At 47.5% G+C, this 19,817-nt stretch overlaps 1 protein-coding gene across 1 annotated transcript; it reads right to left on the bottom strand.

Moving 5' to 3' along the window:
* Positions 1–523: 523 nt before the first annotated feature.
* Positions 524–13,521, bottom strand: LOC104264971 (cytochrome b5). The gene is made up of 5 exons (XM_059824853.1): positions 13,363–13,521; positions 4,804–4,932; positions 4,201–4,227; positions 2,287–2,318; positions 524–1,302 (listed from the first exon to the last, which is right to left on the bottom strand). The coding sequence occupies exons 1-5, from the start codon at positions 13,519–13,521 to the stop codon at positions 1,212–1,214; spliced, it is 438 nt and encodes a 145-aa protein (XP_059680836.1). The 3' UTR covers positions 524–1,211.
* Between the last annotated feature and the right edge of the window lie 6,296 nt (positions 13,522–19,817).

Genomic DNA, 19,817 nt, shown 5'->3' with positions numbered 1-19,817 from the left:
TGCCAAAAGATGATCAGCTTTGCTGTAACATTTGAAGTTACCAGCGTCAGAGCAGCGTTGTACAGCACCGCTGAAGGATATCGGACACCAGAACACGAGTTCCCTTTATTTAGCAGATCCCAAAGCCACAGACCCAACATGCTGGAAGAGCTGGAAAGATGCATGCCTCAGAGCATGAAGCATACCTTACATTGTGTCTGCAGTGTTGGAGGCCAACTACACGATACACAAAAACCAGAAGAAGAGAGAAATATCCTCCTCTATTCCAAGACAAAAACAGCATTATGCACAGATCCCAAAGGGATTTGTCTTCCCTTTTCATTTAGGGAGAAGAGAGTGGATTTATTTGTTTTTTTCCCCCCATCTGGTGCACACTCACAGTAAGTGAGTTTTGTTTCCAATACACGTGTTGGATCAAGACCTCAGGGAGAAAGAAAAATCCACATTTTGAGAAGCCACATGTCAGTTCCCATTTCTGGCATTGCCGCACACAGCACAAAAGCACCCAAACCAACCAGGATTCATGGTATAAATTGTTTCACAGAATATACATTTTAAAGAGACAAGTACAAGTATTGCAGAATGAACAGAATCGCTTTTAAAATACTTATATTTGTTTAACCGTTAAAAACAGACACGTACAGAAAGAGGTAGCAAAGCTAACAATTTCCTGCTGCTCCAATTAGTGTTGCCTGCATGCACTGGGAAAGTTACCACGGAACCCAATCTCCAGCCATCTTTTCTGGAAAGGACTGTAGACAACTTGCAGTTTATTTCTGACAATGCTGTGTGAAGGACTGAGGCAAATCCACAGGCTCACTAGCAGCTGCTTCACGTTGTCTGGCTTAACAAAAAGGCATTGAAAGAAAAAGGTTGTCTCTGGTTTACTTCAGAGAGCAAGAGAGAGCGAGAGAGCGAGCGCACGACCACACACACATGAGGGAGACCACACAGAAACCTAAGAGAATACCAGGAAGTTGCACTTGCCCTGCCACCACAAGAGGAAAATACGACAGGTCCGTGGGTCCCAGAGTTAGGATAGAGAGAGTTTGGTATTAGCTTGGTCCCATGGATATCAACATCACTTGACAGAGTCAAAGCTAAAAGCAAGGCAGAAAAAAACTAAGGGAAGCAGAACTCCACGTGTTGCATGCATGCACTCTCTCTCACACCCTCTCTTTCAGGCTTTCCGAAGTCCCAGCAAGGTCAGTTCAAGAGGTTCTCCCATCCAACATGTAATAGCGATACATTAAACCTATGACCAGTGCTCCGAAGATGGGGATTAGCCATGTTGACCAGAAACTACAGGGAGAAAAAACAAAACAAAGCACGCACAACATAAACCAGACGAAAATATCCAGTTAATAATTCATTCAAGATGTTCATCACTCATTACATGTCTGCTTACATCTAGGGGACTCTCGGGACCTGTCTCCATCAGCTCACAGACCAGCCAGATGGGCCTTGGCTCACAGGGCTGGGCAGCTCTAGCTGTCCCCGTGCTCAGGGCTCTGCCCAGCCCCTGCGAGAGGCCCCTACGCCTGCAAGGGTAGCTTGGTGGCTTATAAAATAGCAGCTGAATTGCTGAAGTTTCCAGCCTGGCACATACAGAAACCAATTTGGGTTTTTTGTTGTTGGTTGTTGGGTGGTTTTTTTTTCCTTAAATAAGTCAGACTGTTATTTGCGCTATACAAACAGCTGAGTTGACTCAAGGATAGAAATTGCTACAGCTATCCCACAATAAATCTTCCTCACTCATAAACCAGAGGCCACAGGCTCACCTTCAGCAGCCTCCTTAGCAAAAAAGTTCTGCATCAGCTACAAAAGACTAGGGCCCTGTTCTGGTTGTAAGCACTCCTGGATTTTCAACTAAACGAGGCTGGTCATGGTAAAGATCCTCCAAAAAAAAAAAATGCACATCACCGTGTTACATCGCCACTTGGCCTGCAGCGATCACCCAAATAATCACTGCAGTGCAAAGGGACTGCAGCCATAGCTGTGTAACAGGAAGATGTGGGCCAGAGGATTCAAGCTGCAGAACACCGGGATGCCTGTTCTGCCCAGCGTGGAGCAGGGGACTTCACACCACTGGCTGTGTCTCCACATCCAACAAGGCAGGTGCCCGCCTCGGCAGCTACCTCGCTGCGCTGCAATTTGGCAGCTTATTTTGGACTATCTGCTTGCTGGAAGGTTTTTTTCCCTGCCCGTTGGAGTTAATATGCAGTTCTACAAACGGAGGGTCCTAACCCCTCAATTTCTTACTCTTATTTTAAGAGGTTACTATACCTTGCTTGGCCTGAGGATGTCATATTTGGATCCTGAAGGAGGAAAGAGAGAGTTAGCAGGGGAAAGAAACATTAAATGTGCTAATAAGGTTACAAGACTGAACATGTGATTACAAATACAGAGGGAAAATTACCCTCCCCTCCTCTCCCAAACACCCCCTGTCACAAGTGCGGATCTTTCTGGGGATGTTTGCCCTCGTCCTCACCTCCACATTCTTTCCATCAATCCAATCCCTCCCACCCAGTCCTCAACTTCACACCGGAACTTGCGCCCCTCTCAAAAAAGGCTCTTGCTCATTACCTCGCAAAGCAGTCTGTTCATCTCACACGCTATGGACGATAACTGCCACTCTGATAGGGATAGTCCTTTCACTACGATCTCCTCTCCAAAACCCTGCCCGCGTCCCTGTTTGCTGTCCAGCCGCCTGACCACCGAAGCATACAACCACAATGTTCTCTTCAACTCTTCCCTTGCACGCCACCCATTTCCAAACTTTTATACTTCTCCTTTCGTAAAACTCCAAGAATTTAAATATTTTTTCCAGTCAGCTGAAATTCTCATTTAGACTTTCATCAACTCTACAGCCTCCTCCTTGATGGCTGTTGCTGCTCTCCAGTTTAATCAATACCTACCAGGCCAAAGCCACCTTTTCTGCCCATGCTACACAGAATTCTCTCCATTTCTTGAGAGCCTTAGTGCTTGCTTTTCTGCCGTAATACATTCAGTGGATACTAAACATTGACGCTTATCTGTGGGGAGCTACCTCTGAGCTGCGTCACAAGAGTATAAATGTACCACTTTTTTTTTTTGTGGTTCCCCCCCATTTATTTTTACATTGCTGACTTCTATCTCTTGCTGCTATTTTTAACTTATACTTGGGCCTGCTTTTAAAACAGACGTTGTGCACTGGAGAAAGACCTTGGCTGTCCATAACTCACTGGACTTTCTCCTCAGAAGAGAAAAATATTTGAAAAAAACTCTTTAACTCACATCCAAGGGAGCTACTCAGATTCCTACTTATTTCTATGCACATTTTAGGCATGTGATTCTGTTTATGAAACAGAGTGGAACCAAACAATAAATTTTAAGGTGAATATATGCATAATCATGCAGTCCCGTGTCATAACTAGGCGTAGGCTTTACCCAGCCCGAGTTATTCTTTCTACGGCCGACTACCGCAAGCAAACACTCCCCAGGGCTTCAGTCACCACCCTCTCTGTTGACAGTTTCCTTCTTGATTCCTGCTGCTCTACAAGTGGCCCTGCTTTGAAGAACATCTAATGAAAGCGTTGTTGAAGGCAGAGCTGCGCCTGGTCCAAGCCTTCAAGCCAAGCGAGAAGAGACGCCAGCTGCAAGGCACATGTTTACTTCTCGGATGGGATTCTATTTATTACCATTTCCCTCTCCCCATCCATTTCAAAGGCATTTTTGCAAGACTGTGCCCTGTTCTAATCCAGGAGTACCCGAGTTTTAAGCAACACCAATGATTACTAGGGCAGTTAACAGAGAATTCTTGTTTTACAGCCAACCCCACGGTGGCTGTGCCTGTCTCCCGGCTTGAATGCAACAACACTAACAGTTCAGTGGTCAGGACATAGCGAGTAATGTAAAAAAATGGTCTGTGGCTCAAGGTGTGGAAATAACATTGCTGATGTCAGGGGAGAGAGGGCACAAAAAACCACCTCCAATTTCACACTGAGGTGACTGCTGAGCTTCAGAACAAAAACAAAGGTATAATTTGCTTGGAAGATTTATTCATTACTGTAGTTTGTGTAAACATAAAGCCACAAGCTCCACAGGGGGAAAAAAAAAGACAGAAAAAGTCATGTGACAATGTCTTTGTTCATTTTGTGAGCATAATATCGTTTCCACAGCATTAAATTAAAACAGAAAAGTAAAAAACTAATAGCTTACCTTAGAACCTTCTTTTTTACGATCATGCTGTCAAGGGGAAAAAAAAAAAAGAAGAAAAGATAAGCATTGACTTCAAGAGAAACCTGCAGTCTTTATGAGGGAATTGTTCTGTACACAGTCCTCATCACAGGAGTAATTGCCTGGACTCGGTTTTCAAAGGAGTCGTTCCTTCAGCACCCAAAGGTGCTGTAGCAGGCAGGTCTTTGTAGCAGGCAGGAAGCCAGTGCTTGTGCCGTGTCCCCTGTGATCTCTAACCCTCCTGAACTCTAAATTACAAGGCAAGGGGAAGTTATGGTAACACCAGCTATGGAGGGAACCGATTAGATTAGCGTCTTTAAGTGCCGCTGATGTAATCGTAGTAAGAAATCTGTTCTGAATGGTGGAAAGAGAATACTAAATTAGTTTTGTTTCCTCAACAGAGATCCTCTTTCCTCAACAGAAATCCTGAACAACAGAGAGACTGCTTAAAACGCTTAACTACTTACTTATTTCACAAGACAGACCTTGGTGTATGTGTTTAGTGGGTTACATAAAAGAGAGTGACACTTTTACACAGTCCCATCCTGTGTTTGAAAGAGGCTGTCACAGCCAGCTGGTCCTTACCGGGTGGATCTCCCCTATGTAGTATTGCTTGAGCATTTCCCTGGCATCTGTGGAATGCCCAACATCTTCGAAGCTCTCTGTGGCATCTCTGCCAGCTTGTTCAAGCAAAACCTCTTCTCCACCTGGATGCTGGAAGAGAAGACTTCAGGTGAGCAAAGGCTAGATGCAGAAAAGGTACCAAGAGTGTCAGCAGCCTTCCTTCCAACCTCTTCCATTCATCACAGATGCCTCAAACCAACATCATCAATAAAATCTTCCAAAGATTCAATTGTCCAACCTCACCTTCAGGAATTCAGAGAACGATGTGTGCTGCACAGCCTGGAAAATACCTTGCATAATAAAAATCCTTGCGAAGAGGTGAATCCCCAACATACACAGGGAAGCACAGCTTTGTCCCCCACAGCCAAGCTATCCCTTTTGTGATTCTGTAACGGATTTAGGCAAGAAAATAATACAAAAGAAAGGATATCCTCACATAGCTTTTCATGGGCTTCACTGCATAAATCAGACTCCTTGCTTGAAGAGGAGCCTCTCCTGCATGATTTTAAGAGCTTTCCTGAGGCAACTCAACTGCTAGTGAAGCACAAGACAACACTGTCTTTACAGACACCAGTGGAGAAAAGGATATTCTACTTCTTCAGATACTACAAAAAATAATAGTATTTGGCTGACAGCCTCTCTCTGCACATAGCTGTGCAATGGGGAGTGGAGAAATCCATCATGTTTTCTAGTGACATAAGAAGTTACGACTCTATTGTAGCCTCAACAACACTAAACTTGATCCAGGGTACAACCACTCAACGACCAGGGGAGAGAAAAAAAAAAAGTGTCATGAAAAATTGTACTGTTTGACATCATACACCGATTTCAGAGATTCAGAATTCACAACAAAAGTACCAAATCCATGGGGCGCTCCACAACAACACTGGTATTTCTGTCAGTGGCAGACAGTCACAGATAACTGTCAGACCAAGCGGTATGAACTGACAAAAAACCTCGTGCAATCCTGTTTTCCTTGATAGGTTGGGCTCTTCTCTAGCACTAATACCATAATTCCAGGAACAGATTGGCAGTAGAAAGCGCTAACCACAAAGCCAGCAAAGTACAATCTCTTTATAGTGTGAGTGTGAACAAATAGTTCAGTTTAAACTATCAGCTAATCCAGTTAAACCAATAAAGTGGTTGGGCTTCTGAGTGCACACGCAGGGACTAACCCAGTTTTCTAGAACATCAGGCAACAAGCACTAAATGTGCTAGTTGAAAAGATGAGACTTGTTCACTGCTGCCTGAAATGCCTCTAACAGCTACAAGCCTGGAACTGGAGAAGAGATGTTAGACTAAGTTTCAGATCAAAGGACTAACACACCTGTTTTTCTCCGTATTATCCTTTTCCTTCCCACAGACACAGAACAGTTGTCATTGCCCCTCTTCCTCCAGCTTGTCCGTTTTTGCTGCCAAAAGTCTAAATATTCCCACTTGGCTATCACACCTCATAGCGAACATACTCAGTGCGGACGCAAAAACAGTCCAGTTGTTTACTCCAGTGAGTTGCTGCAGCCAATTCTGCAATCCTCGTATCAGAGCTCTTTATTCTGAATAAATCCCTTTATTGTCCAGGTATGTAACAAAATCAACGTGGAGCTTTCTCAGCAGCCATGAAGGGCAAAGTCTGCAGTCCTAGGACACAGTTTGGTTAGCAGTCAGCTATTAGATTGCCTTAGCTGTAAAACCAAGTGAGGCTCCACTCTGCTTATTCCCTCCGTGCACGGCTACAGGTCTTGCTGCCATTTCTCCCACACCAACCCTCAGGTCCACTTGATCTCAGAGGGAGTCAGATCAGGGACTACCCTAACAGAAAACCCACCCTACAAAAAAAGAAGAGGAAGCAGTTATCTGCTGGGGTAGCTGTGAATAAGCTCACTACAGAGTTGGATGCATGTCTCTGTTTACGCAAGGGAGTTAGTGGGAAGACAGACTGCAGCAAGACCACCCTTTACATCATTTCTGCGCCCCGTAGATCACACTGTCGGACTTGGCTGCAGTGGTAGGATGCTGTATATTGTCTACGCACATTACTCAGAACAACTGTCCCATTTTCAGCTATTTTATAAGCATGCTTGCAAAGATCCACAGAAACTAAGGGATGAAAAGGTGGCCATTTACTTTAAGCCTTCTAGAAGAACTCTAGGGATGTCTCACCAGAAATCTCATTTCCGACGGAAAAAAATCAGAACTGAATTTTAAGAAGACAACCTTACTTTCCTAATCATCCACCCTAAAAGGGCAGACAAATGCCTGTAGTAACAGGGAACATGCAGTGGATATTGGCTTTCCGTGGCATCCAGTCTTTGCATATACAAAGGACAAGAAGAACGGTAAAGTTGACTCCTTTTTACATCTTTGGGTCTGAAGCCTTCCTATGCACTTGCTAAATCCACAAGTAAGAAAAAGAATTATTTATTCATGCACATCTGTCCTTCACTGTAATCACCAAGCCAAAAGAAAAAACTTCAAAATATTTTGGCATATAATATTTCTGAAAGGACTCCCTAGTCTAGACAACCACAACTGCAGCCAGACAATTCTTACCTTGTCATACCCGCGCAAACGTAAAACCAGACTATTTATACAGGAAGTCATTTACTCTGCCACAAAACTTCTCAAAGCTACAGCTCCTGCAGGAAAACATGAAAACTGAAAGTGTTGCAAACTGTGAAAAAGAAATGTACTTCCAGAGGAAACAATGGCTGAAAAATGTGTTTCTGACAAGAAACAGACAAAAGCAAACAAGAACAAGAGAGGTGGGCCCAAGTGCCAGTCCTCGGGAGTTTTCCTCAACAACAGTAACAGAACTGGAACCTCCTCGTCGCTGGAGCCTTCGGCATACACAATAAATAAAGTACACGATGACAGCAACGTTAACAGTCTTGAAACACCAGTTCTGGAAGGATATGAGCTACACCAATGAGCAAAGAAAACAGTTTTATAGGGAGAACTCTGTCATTTGGAAGTGAAAGCACAACAGTATAAGGCACCCTGCAGAGTCCCTGGCCCAGGCGGGGCAGAAGGGAGGCCAGCCGGCTCCTGCCACAATCAGGAGATCTGGCGGGGAGAAAACCCAAGACTTCCTCACACTCTGCAATACCCACAGCTACAGCAGGTGCTCTCAAAAGCATCACTACAGTGTGATCTTTGAATCAAGTTCTCCAAATCGCAAACTGGGTCCAGAGAACAGGAGAAGCAGGGAGCTGTACAACCCCATGTTCACTTCAAACTCGCTGTAAATACGCCACTGATGCTCTGAGGTGGCAAGCAAAGAAAGTTTGCCCTTAATGACTCTCTCCCTAATTAGCAGCTCATGTAGTCCATCTTCTGTGTTCAGCCAGCAAGGTTGTCTTTATTTATGAGGCCTCAGAAGATGCTCTATCTGTGTAGCCTTTAGAAGGGATGGGGAGCGAGCAAGAAGCAGCAGCAGGTCAGAACCGCAGGCACGCAGCCAAGGCCTTGAGAGTGCGACACAGGAACTCACTGCGGAAGGCGAGAGCCTGGAGTCGCCTTTTCACAAACTCCAAGTGCCTGACGGCATACGTCTGGCTGGCAACTGCTGTTACAGACCCACTGTAAACCACAAATGAGCTCAGAAGCAACACTAAGCTCTACAACTAATGAGATTGCTGGATCAGGCAAGACACAAGATCATCAGGTTGAGCAGGGATGCAAAAGCTTTCATTCCTAGCCCCCAGTATTACAGAAATAAGCCAGGAAAGGGAAAAGTATTACTGTGCAATAATAACGTGCCAGTACCACACAAGCCAGAAAACAAGGACAAGCAGCCACCTAGACAAATGGTGTTCGTCAGCCACAGATCCTTCAAAGCTTGTTTTAAGAGACACGGAACAGGTTTCCCTGAAAACAGCCCTGCAAAGCTGGAGCAAGTCAGCATGAGCAAAACCAGATCTCCGACACTCCTCCTTCTTCCTCATAGAGTTCCGGTTTCAGATACACCAGAGTACGTGGGAATTAAATGCAGAAAGACAAGGAAGGGTATTCATTATTGGTTTCTTACTGCTGACGCAGTAAGGAGGTAAGAATCTAAAAACTTGCTGCCTCTTTGGTGTAAGCAACCATCTGATAACTTCCCTCCTCTTTACTTCCATCTCAATAATAATGCTCTTAACTACCAGCTCTTCCGAGCACAGACCCTACCTTAACTATATACTTGCCTGGAAAGAGCGTAACTTCTGTTAGAACCATATAATTTTAAAGAGAATTTGTCAGTAGTAGAATATTTCCTTCTTTTTAAACATAGTTTGAAGAACATTATACTTGAAACCAACTGACCAGATTGGGTTAGAGTTGTCACAACTCAGGCTCATTCCACTTGGAAACCGGTTTAAGTAGATTTCTAGTCACACTTACTGCGGGTGTCAGAAGCAGCAGAGCATGCCAAGACACAAAGCTGTGGTGGCTGCTGTGTCTTGTGGATTCAGATAACAGACAAAGGGGTATAGTGAAGAAACATGTATCTCCAAACTCTTCCAGTCATGTGTAAAAAAGGAGATAAACCATGTCCCTCTATCATAAGAATGCTTGTGAAAACAAGTCTATCACAGACTGTGCCCAAGTTAAAAGCCACAGATTTTAATACCAGTGTGGTGAGGGCATAAGTGTGAGCAGTACCAGACCTCAGAGAGCCTGTCAGGGAGGTACATCTGCCTTCCTCCGCTTCCTCACTCATCGCTCACACCTACCTGAGCAGCCAGCCCTTTTTGCTCTAGCCATAGTCTACACTTGTTTTTCTAGACTACTGCAATCAGGAGTAATAACATGTATTCCGGTGGTCCAGTTATCTAGATTTGGGAGAAAATTATGCTATCGTCATAAGGCTATCTCAGATTTGAAATATTCACACTTCATTTCAGGCACTTACAGGCTTTCTGAAGCACAAGAGATTACAGTCTCTCAGAAACATCTATGAAATTTCAGTTGTCGTCTTTGCACATCTCCTGCGTTTTGTTCACGTTCTTATAATTCAGTAGAATTTTGCTATGTGATAAATGTCTTAATTGTTACTCCTATTACACAGTAAATAACAAAATAAATTGGAAGTTTCAACTGGTCTATGCTTCAAACAACATACAGATTTTGAGTTGGCTAGCTAATGGCTGACCTTCTATACCTAGTTTGCAGGAATCATGGAGCAAAATTCGACAATCTTTTAGCAGTGAGGCTTCTTCAAGATTGCACAATGAATCCAAGGTAACGGTCCAGTGGAATTCAGCAGTCCTGTTCAAATAATCTGTGACCAAAGGCCAGAAAAGGCAACAATTAGACACCGCTTCAGTGACTGCACAGGATCAAGGGGAAATATTACCCACTGAAACCCTGATAGCTGCAGTTACAGCAACTCAGAGCTCTAAAGCAGAACAGTTTATCAGACAACTGTAACTTTTAAACAAGACGAACACTCCTGGTTCCGATCAGCTACACATTGTTCCCCTGTCACTCGACTGATTACAGTGGGGTAACAGATATAAAGTGTATTTTTTGCCAATAAATTAGGTTTTGGTCTACGTTTACAAGTTTCACTATGTCAGCGAGGGGTGTACATAGCAGAGTGTTGTGTCAGCCATGCTGGCACAGTTAAAACAGTGGCCTTATTCGTCTTCCTTTCCTAGTGCAAGCAGATCTTTTTCACGTCAGAAAAACACAAACAGGATAAAGGGCTCGGAAAGGGCAATGTGAAACATCATCTCAAGGTAACGTTCAGGGCACTGCTAAACCTGGCTTGCCGGGGGAGGGCGAAGCGTTTTTCTCGTCTCATTTATAATACTGAAGGTGTCCCAGGGAGCACATCCCAGATGCTATCTCACACGGAGAATGCTGAGATGAAGACAGTGACTACCACGCAGTGTCCATGCTCTGAAACACTGCCTCATTCACACTGGGGTAAATATCTTGGAAACATTTTTCTAACTCTTAAGTCTGAAAAGCAATAAGCAGTAACCATAATTGGAACACAGAGGCAAGTATAAGATAAGTCATGCAGTTTCTGCAAGCACTGTCCCAACCTCCAGCTGTTTTTGGCTCTGCCTAAACCCACAGAGTTTTGTTATTTAGAAACCAGCAGTGCATTGCTTTTCCACATTTTTGCCTGGTCTTCACCTGAATCTACTTAACCTTCTTGCATCCACAACAACCTTTGACAAGGAGTTCCACCAGTCTGCTCCCTGTTGCGTGAAGAAACACCATTTGTTTTGAACCTGGCTCCAGCCAGCTTCTTTGATGTCCCCTGGTTCTTGTACTAGACTTTTAGATGCGGGCAAACATGAAAGATTTCAGAAACCAGTGGAGTAACAAACGTTCTTCAAAATACACCCGCCACCCTGCCAGTTTCATTTGATCAGCAGAGGTAGCTGGGCCCACAGCTTTGTATTCCACTGCACTCTCTCAGGAATTTGAGAGATGCCAGATGACAGGTTTGGCCTAGTGCCGGGGAACCCAAACCCTGGAGGGGGCGTGCATGTCGAAGGAGGCAGTCAGCTGCTCCAAAAATCCTCACGTACCAGCTGGAAAACTCCTGGTCTTGTGAACTGGCCCTGGAACAAGAATTTGAGCACCTTAATTCTGCTCGTAGCTCCACCATTTAACAGCTTCCTGAGTTAGAGTCACACTCAATAGGGTTGTCTATCCCTTCCCACCCCAACGATAAGCTCTTTACAGTACAGTTTGCAGCTTGTTGTAGATGCATGCGACTAAATGTGCAACCGGTCCCTCACCTGAGCCGGACCTGCAGGCTCTCCTGTAAAACAAACAGCTGAGCATCAGCTGATAAATCTTCATGCAGCTGCTGCTCTGCAGCACCAAACCGCTGTGCTTCCACCAGGCACTGTCCAACGTACTTTTCTTTCCAGTGTACTGGGTGCCTAGAGTCTCTCTCAAGTATCAAGGACCCAAGAACAGCAGCTGCTCAGCAGGCTGCCTTCCAGATCCTGCACCTGACACACAGGCACCTGTAAACAGTGCTGGAGTACCAACAGTAGACACTGGTGAGCAAAGGAGCGAGCAGCCAGGATCCATTTATGGTCCTACAAAAGCAAGATTTTTCATTATAAAAGCTATAAACAGTGCAGAACTGGCTATAGCAAAGGCCAGCTCAAACCACTGTAGTAAAAGACGCTCCCTAATTTGTTCACTGAAACACCTTAGAGGCTCTCTTAAACAGCGGGGGCAAGACTCAAAGTACAAGTCAGATTCTGAATGAAGTGTTAGGATGCTGGATCCAATGAACAAAATACATCATGTCCAACTTTATAAATAAATACCGAAAGCTACACAGAAAGCCACTACCACCAGCTGTCAGGCCACTGTAATAAAACCTGCCAGGTTATCATTCTCTCCTCCTATCTGATAAGCCTCTACACCTTACCGAGGTAGCTTTGTCATTATATGTTATGACTACATAGCAGATGTGCTTTAATTGTATATGCCTGGAGGAAAATCAGAGTTTAATTTAGACAAGCAAAACCAACAAGCAGCAACATGCGCATTTTCAATGAAGTGCTCTTCTTTTACAGCTGATTGAGACTAACTTTCGTACATTACCCTGTAGATGCTACAAAGGGTGTGGTGTTATTTTAAGCTGGGATAAAAGCCCTTTGAAATTTTGTTACCATTCCTTCCCACTCTGTTTTCAGCTCCGAACAGTAATGGTACCATGCTCAACCTTCTCAAAAACAGAAGTCAAAAGCATTGAGTCTAGAAGCAATTTTTGTCCCCACATCCAAGAGAATTGGACATTACACAGCAAACTGCACCCCTTCTGAATCATTCCTGCATGGCCACCTCTGGGAAGGCAGTAGTGTGGCAGATGCTCACCTACTGAATCACCATTACTTTCCCCTTTAAGTTCTGGGATGTCCCTGGAGACGTCACATTAAAACTACTGATCTAGCTCCATACTTTTTACCCTACAAGACACCAGAAGTGAAGTAACGTGGCTTAAGGAGAGCTGCACCTCCCGGGTAGGGCATGCCTGAACAGACTTCCTAAGAAAACAGAAGCTGACTCAAACGAGTAGAAGCACAACCGCTGCACTCGGACAGCCTTTGCCAACACGACCTGCCGTCACTCTCCCGCTTCTTGCGGCAGTCTTGGAGCAGGGGCAGGAACTGTCCTTAGCGTACAAACCACACCGGCGGCCAACAGACCAGCGGGTCTCCTGGGGCCCCTCCTCGGGCCTTGTGGACCCCTCCTTCGGGCAGTGCTGGACCGCTGAGGCCTCACAGCCTGGGGCCAGAGAGGTGCCCCAAGGACATCGGACCCCCCACCCCGGGGCCTACCCGCCCCCCCTCCCCTTGCAGCCCCGCCCCGGGATCTCTGCCCCCATGGCACCCCTCCACTCCTGCCCCCAGTCCCCCTCCCGCCCCCCCGGGCCCTCCCCTTCCCTCTCAGCCCCCGGGCCCTCTCCTCCCTCCCTCCCTCAGCCCCCCCAGGCCCTGTCCTTCCCCCGCCGGCCCCTGTGGGGACGGGCCGAGACCCCGCCCCGCCCGGCCTCACCTCCTCCAGGAAGCGGGTGACATCGTAGACGCGCCCGTGGATAACCAGCCAGGCCTCGCCGCTGGAGTTCCGCTTCCCCACCTCCTCCAGCGTGAAGACGGGCCCGGTCTCCGCCGCCGCCGCGCAGCCCCCGGCCTCCGTGCGCTCCCCGGGCTCCATGCTGGCCGCCGGCAGCTTCGCGGAACGTCGAGCTTGGCCCACAGCAGCCGCCGTAGCGATGGCGGACGCCCCCGCCCGCCCCCTATAGCTAACGGCCCGCAGCGGCTCCCGGCCGAGTCCGCTGGCCAATGAGGAGCAAGCGGCCCGGCGGTGGGGCGACTGCTGGCGCTGGCTGCAGCCAATGGGATGGGCGCGGTGCCGGGCGTTGGCCAATAGGGAGCGGCCATAGCGACAGGGCGGGAAGGCGCTGGGCCTCGCTTCTCCTCGCCTCGCCTCGCTTCAGACGGCGCGCTGCGGCCTGGCCCTGCCGGCCCCGGCCCCGGCCCCACCGGCCCCGGTTCCCCCTGGGGCGCGATTGGCGGGCAGCCAGGGCATCGGCCGCTCTGCTGCCCCACCCCGCCTCGGCCACCGGAGAGCGAGGTGCCTGTCAGCGGCCTGCCCTGGGCAGTGCCCGGTGTCCGTCCCTGGCCTCTGGTAACGCTCCCCGTCCGGCCTGTTGGGCGGGTGAAGGGGAATACTTCTGGGGCAACCGGGATCTCCTGGGAAGCGCCTGTTCCTGTCAGGGACCATCTGAGCTCGCCTGACTGCCTGCGCTCAGAGCTGTAGCACCCGTCCCAGAGCCGAACCGCAGACATCTGCGACAGGCCGCCTCGGGGTTGTCTCTGGTAGCAAACGCCGTCGGAAGGACGGTGCAGCACTGCCGAGTGAGCAGTGCCAGCCATCCGCAGTGGGTGCGCGGACAGGGAGTTGCAGGTAGCAGCTGTTTCATCAGGAAAGCGTATGGGATGTGCTGGCAAGAATCATTTGTCAGGGTCCCCAGGCTGAGCTGTAGCACTCCTTTGGCAGGCTTTCGAGTCCAGTGCCAGTAGGAACAGCTTTTTTGCTGCTGCTTTTGTTTTGATTCTTTCTGCGTGTATATAAAATAGATGGCCGTCTCACACATCTTTAAATTGAGCCACTGGAGGTGCAGCACACCTCCAAGTGCTGTGTTTTTATCAGTTTCTAAAGGAAAGTGTTCATGTGCAGATCTGATGTGAGTCACTTGGTAAGTTCTCTCTTCCCTGCCAGCCACATCGAACAGGTTTAGGGACTGAGAGAGACTGGAAGCTCAGAAACCTGAGTAATTTGTAAACCTCATGGTTTTCATTCATGACCTCGCATTCATGGCTGTGGAATTTATTTTCTTATACTTGCAGTGCAGGTATAACGCTGAACGGTGGACTTTGTGTTAACGTAACTGCTGAGGAGGCAGAAATGCCCTATGTCGTAAGAAGTGCTAACACTATTACCAACACTGGCTAAAGATTAAAGGTATATGCAAAGAGAATTTGAGCAGGCTAACGTCTGTGCAGTTTGCTACAGTTGGGATTTTAAAAGGAGCCCAAGTGAAGTAGGTACCTGTACCTGGCTGGCCACTAAGCTGGGATCTCTGTGGGAATGAGACATAGCTAATGGTACAGTCTGGGAGATTTATCAGCTCAAAGATGTTATGCTAACTAACCGTGCTGTCTGTCCACATCCACTTCAGTACAAAGACAGGTTAGCTCCTTGAAGATCGCAGGTTATATGTCAAACAGAAGGTTATCTTTTATTACTGGAGAGAAAGAAATTGCTCCAGTGGTGCCTGCCAACCATAGTCTCTAATCCAATTACTGTTGTAATGCACAGCCTTTGCAAATGGCTGAAATTCTGGGCTGAGACCTGGCATGGCAGCTGTTTTTCATACACTGCTTATTCTGGCCTTGTTCTGCTGGTTTTGTACAAGGAAATGGGGATCGGGGTGCAATCAAAGAAGTAGTAAGGAAATAAAGCTACTGTACTAGGTAAAGAATAAAGTGTGGGGAGAGAAGGCATTTGAGTCGGATCAGTCTAATTTGTGTAGGACTCAGATCCACCTCCTGCTGTCAGTGTGTTCTCTTAGAAAGTAAGCTATAAATCTGGTTATACCACAGCAATAGTTGAATTTTACTGAATGTTTCCTGTCCTTTGGTACCTGGTGAGGTGGTGACTTTTCCTCACGCAGGCTGTTGTTCCCTGGTACCTTAAGAGTGTCGGTTCTCATAGCTGTAGCAAAGAGTGTTTGTCTTTGTAAATGCATCGCTGCTTTTTCTTCATAAGAGCACTTACTGCCTTGTGCTTCCCAGCGAGCTTGTAGTCTTTCATCAGAATTCTTACTCATACTCTGCTGGCACAGCAAACTGGGGCTTCTGCTTCTCCAAAAGCCTGGTAGGTAGCGCAGCACATGGTTGCACACGCTGCCTTTACTATGTTGCTGTACTGGACCGTAGGCTTTTGTGTGGCCACCCTCTAAATTAAACTGTATGTTACTTTATTGAGACAGCCATAAAGCTAGAATATTTTTCTGTCTCTTGGTGCCTTTGTCTATGCTAGCTTTTTTCTTTTTTTACTGAGGCAATGCATGCACACTCAAAGTCCTCCTTTAAATCTACACTCATTCCCCACCGTTGCCCAATAAAGTCTGCAGTGACTTCTTCCAAGCTGAGCATCAGAGCCAGCGCTCAGTGTGTGCTTGGCCTAGGCAAAGCAGCTGCTGAAGTCACGCTGCTCTTGAAATCCTTGGCCTCCTTTCCCTCTCCAGCTTTGTTACAGGCTGTAGGGCACAGACCTCACAGCTTCCTCTCCAGCTATTTCAGAGCAATACAGATACTCCATCTGTAAATGCAAATGCAGGTATCTTCTCTATTTGGGCAAGTCCATACATTTACTTAACCAGATATTTGTACATTGTTAAAGTCTTTACCTGTTGTTCTGAAACTTCTTCACAGTTACCAATCAATAGCTCAGTCTCAACATAGCTGAAATTTTGAGTTTATTCATCTTCTTTTGATCCTTTCTGTATATCTTTTTCCAGTCATTAGGGGTGGTTCCCTGATTCTGTGTGTAACCCGAGTATCCTCTCTGACATGGAAGCATTTCTAGCTCCTTGCACTGATGTGACATACAACCTGGCAGTTCCATTACTGTGTAGCATTGCTAAGAGGGAAGCTCCCCCCAGCCAGGCTACGTACTGCAAACTAACGTGGGATTTCATCATTGTGCACCCCCGCTGCCACAATATCCTTCTGCCCGGCCTCAACAAGTCCAGTCATGTATCGTTTCACACAAAGAGCTGCTGTAAAGATCGCTCTACTTTCTGGCTTTGACCAGGCTACCCATCTCTTGGCACGTTTGTGCTGGCCCCGTCCCTTGGTTGTGTCAAAAGCTACATCTCTTTTTCCAGATCCTTCCCAGCACATTCCTGCCTGTCTCGATTTCAGTATGAAGTACTCACCTTTGCCTTGAATTGGTTCACAGCATCAGTTTCTATAACTGTCTTGATAATTCTTTTTAAAAATGCCTTTGTGCTTTCTTCTCTGCAGTTTCTCTGTATCTTTTGCAAAGCTATCTCATTATCCTCCTCAACATTTCCCTTTTCCACTGTTTTGTTGCTGCCTGCTTTTCTGTACCTGTCCACTGCCTTTCAAAGACTACCTGGCACAGTGTCTCTTTTGCACTTGCGTGTAACACGGTGGCATCCTGGTCCATGACTGGGCTTTCTAGGCACATTAGCAACACAAATAATAAGCATGGTTACAAACGAGCTCTGTATTTATTTATTGAGCAACTGAATTCAATCGCTGCTCTTCCTTACCATTATCAAGCCCAAACAGAAGTCAGAAATGTGTCGTGCGTCTGTCTGGAGAGCAAGCCCTTTAGGGCAGGTGCTGTTGCCTTCTGTTTGGTGCCGCACTGCGCACGCCGCCAGTGCTCTCCAATAGAGAAGAGAAAGGAGTGCATGGTGACCAGGTGCCCCTGGTCATTTTCCTGTTTTCTTTTCCACTGTAACTCATACAGAAAGACAGGCACGAGACTGCAGCAACGTGCAGATCTTGTTCCCTGGAATGTTTTCTTTCATCTGTAATCACTTCATCAAAATCCATAAATCAACTAGTTAAGACTAAAAAGCACAAACGCGATTGTAATTTGTGCCTTCCTGCCCAGTGTTTCTTTTGGCACGTGGAACACCAAACCTTTTCCTGAAAAAAACCGATCATGACACCAGGCAAGGATGCGGTGAAACTGAACAGCGAGGCCACTTGCATTCCAGGTCTGCTGCCTGCTTCCACAATCCCTGCTTCCTTTTCCTTCATCATGGAAGATTCAGAGAGTAAAACAACACTTTGTGTTTCTGTATTCACTCTGGAAATCACAATTTCAGGCTCGTTTCCCAGTGCTGGGGGCTGTTAACACATGATTGGCCCAGGCAGGCCATGAAACCGCGTGGGAAGGAAGCCTTGATTGAGATGCCACGGCTGCAGCCCCTGTCACATGCCCTCTCCTGGCTCCAGCAGCGTGTGGGGAGATTAGCACCTTCTCAGCTGCCCCGCGGCTCTGCTGTGGTGATTACCGCTCTCTTGACATCTGTCAGCGTCGCCGCACTACGGCTCCTTCAGCTGCAGCTGTCCAAACTGTCGGAGGAACTGCAAAAACCTCATCGGTCTTGTCTAACCTGGAGCAGTTCCATCTAACAGGGTGGGAAGTCATCCACTGAGCAGCCCTCCTGGGAGATCTGAAGGGATGACACCTTTCCTGGGGAGATGCTGGTGGGCACAAGGAGGAGGCGAAGGCAGCCCTGGAGGGGCAAGGACAGGAGGCAGGGGCAGGAGGTTGAGGGGGTAGAACTGCTGAGCAACAACTCTGCCGCTTTTCCTGAGGGAAGCCTGACTTGGAGAAGGCAGGTGATCCCTGAAAGGCTTTGTCTAGGCGTCTCGGAGAGAAAGCTTGCATTGTCCCCCTTGGGAGAGGACTCAAGGGTCGGTCGTTTCTGATCTTTGAGCAGAAATACATGAAATGGCTCAAAATCCTAAAACCTGTCCAGGCTGATGGGATCTGCCAAAGTGGCTGACGCATCTAGTTGGAGCGGTGTGTATCTTAGAAAGGTGCAGAAGGTACCGAGCTCTTCAGAAAACACGGAGTTTTCCAGTTTGGAGAGCAAAGGCAGTGTTTGGAAGGCCGTAAGGACCGATCTTACGCTATTGCTGTGGCTGATCGGCCTCTCCTGGAATCCAGGGGAGAATGGTGAAATTCAGGAATCCTGGCCCTGTCACCTGTACTTGCATCTCGTGACAGTAAAAGAGCGAAACCGTTTTGCTCATGAATATTTCATATGGAAAAGTACTTTAATCAAAGCACATCGCTCTGTCATCTCCTCTCGGCCCAGGAAACAGCCATCGGTATCTCTCTCTGCATCCTTCCTAACATTTCATGGTGGTGACTCGCTGGTCGTGTGACACGGTTGTACCGTCTCCCGCTCGCACAGCTCCCCTTCTGCGCTCGCGCTCCCCAGGGCAGCCACCCTGCTTTCTCACACAGATTATTTTTATCTCCCTTTGTTTGCCAATAAAAAAATCCCTCCCAGTTTTACTGTTTTCCATTTGACACACGGGTTTTTCTCATGTGTGTTTCCTCCTCCTCTGGCCAGGACTGGAGGGAAGGGAGTATCCCGGGTAACCTAATGCAAGAGGAATTTTCACGTGCTTTTCCACCTCAGGTGAGGTCGTCTCCAGCACGGTGTCAGTGATGTTCCCTGGGCCGAAGCGCCACCACTCCAAGTGAGAGAGATCCTGGAGCTGCGGCAAACCACACCATAATCCATAGGATCTGCCTGCCAGCATCCTGCTTGGCCTTGGCCGAAACCGGCCTCCCCGGGGCAGCGGTTCTCCTTGGCCCTCGCTCACCGGGATCGCTGGGAAGGCAGGGCTTCTCACTCGATACGCAAAGCCTGAGTGACGGGGGGAAAATCTCTGCCCTGAGACGCTCAAACAGGGACCTCGCTTTGTTACGGGTTAGGGGACTGGGATTTGCAGATGGCTGGAGTACGAGGAATGGGTGTGAACAGCGTATGAAAATGTCCTGGCTGTTCCAAAAACCAGAATAAAGAGCATAAAGTAAAAAAAGAAACCAAATAAAGTCCAAAACAGCAACCCCTATCTAACACTTGAAGTGTACAATCACGTCTGCAAATGCAGGTGGTGCTTAAGCCCTAACGTCCTGCCCCGAGTTGGTGTCGGTTCTCCCTCTCCCCTGCTCTCACGCGGCAGCCGGTGAGGCCGTGCAGGTGCACGTCGCGGCGTCCGTTGCCGTGTCTGTCGCACACCCACAGCAGCCCGGCTCCGCGGGGACGGCTCACGCCTCGGAACGCAGCCCGGCTGCTCCACCCGTCAGCTCTGAGCGTCTGTCCGTGCTGGCGGAGATGGCACCGGCTCTGTTTTAGGTACCAGAACAAGTTTAACAGC

This window comes from Gavia stellata, chromosome 15 (genome assembly GCF_030936135.1).
Source record: "Gavia stellata isolate bGavSte3 chromosome 15, bGavSte3.hap2, whole genome shotgun sequence".
NCBI classification, from domain to species: domain Eukaryota; kingdom Metazoa; phylum Chordata; class Aves; order Gaviiformes; family Gaviidae; genus Gavia; species Gavia stellata.
The sequence above is the reverse complement of the archived record's forward strand: the minus strand, read 5'-3'. Positions and strand labels throughout refer to the sequence as shown.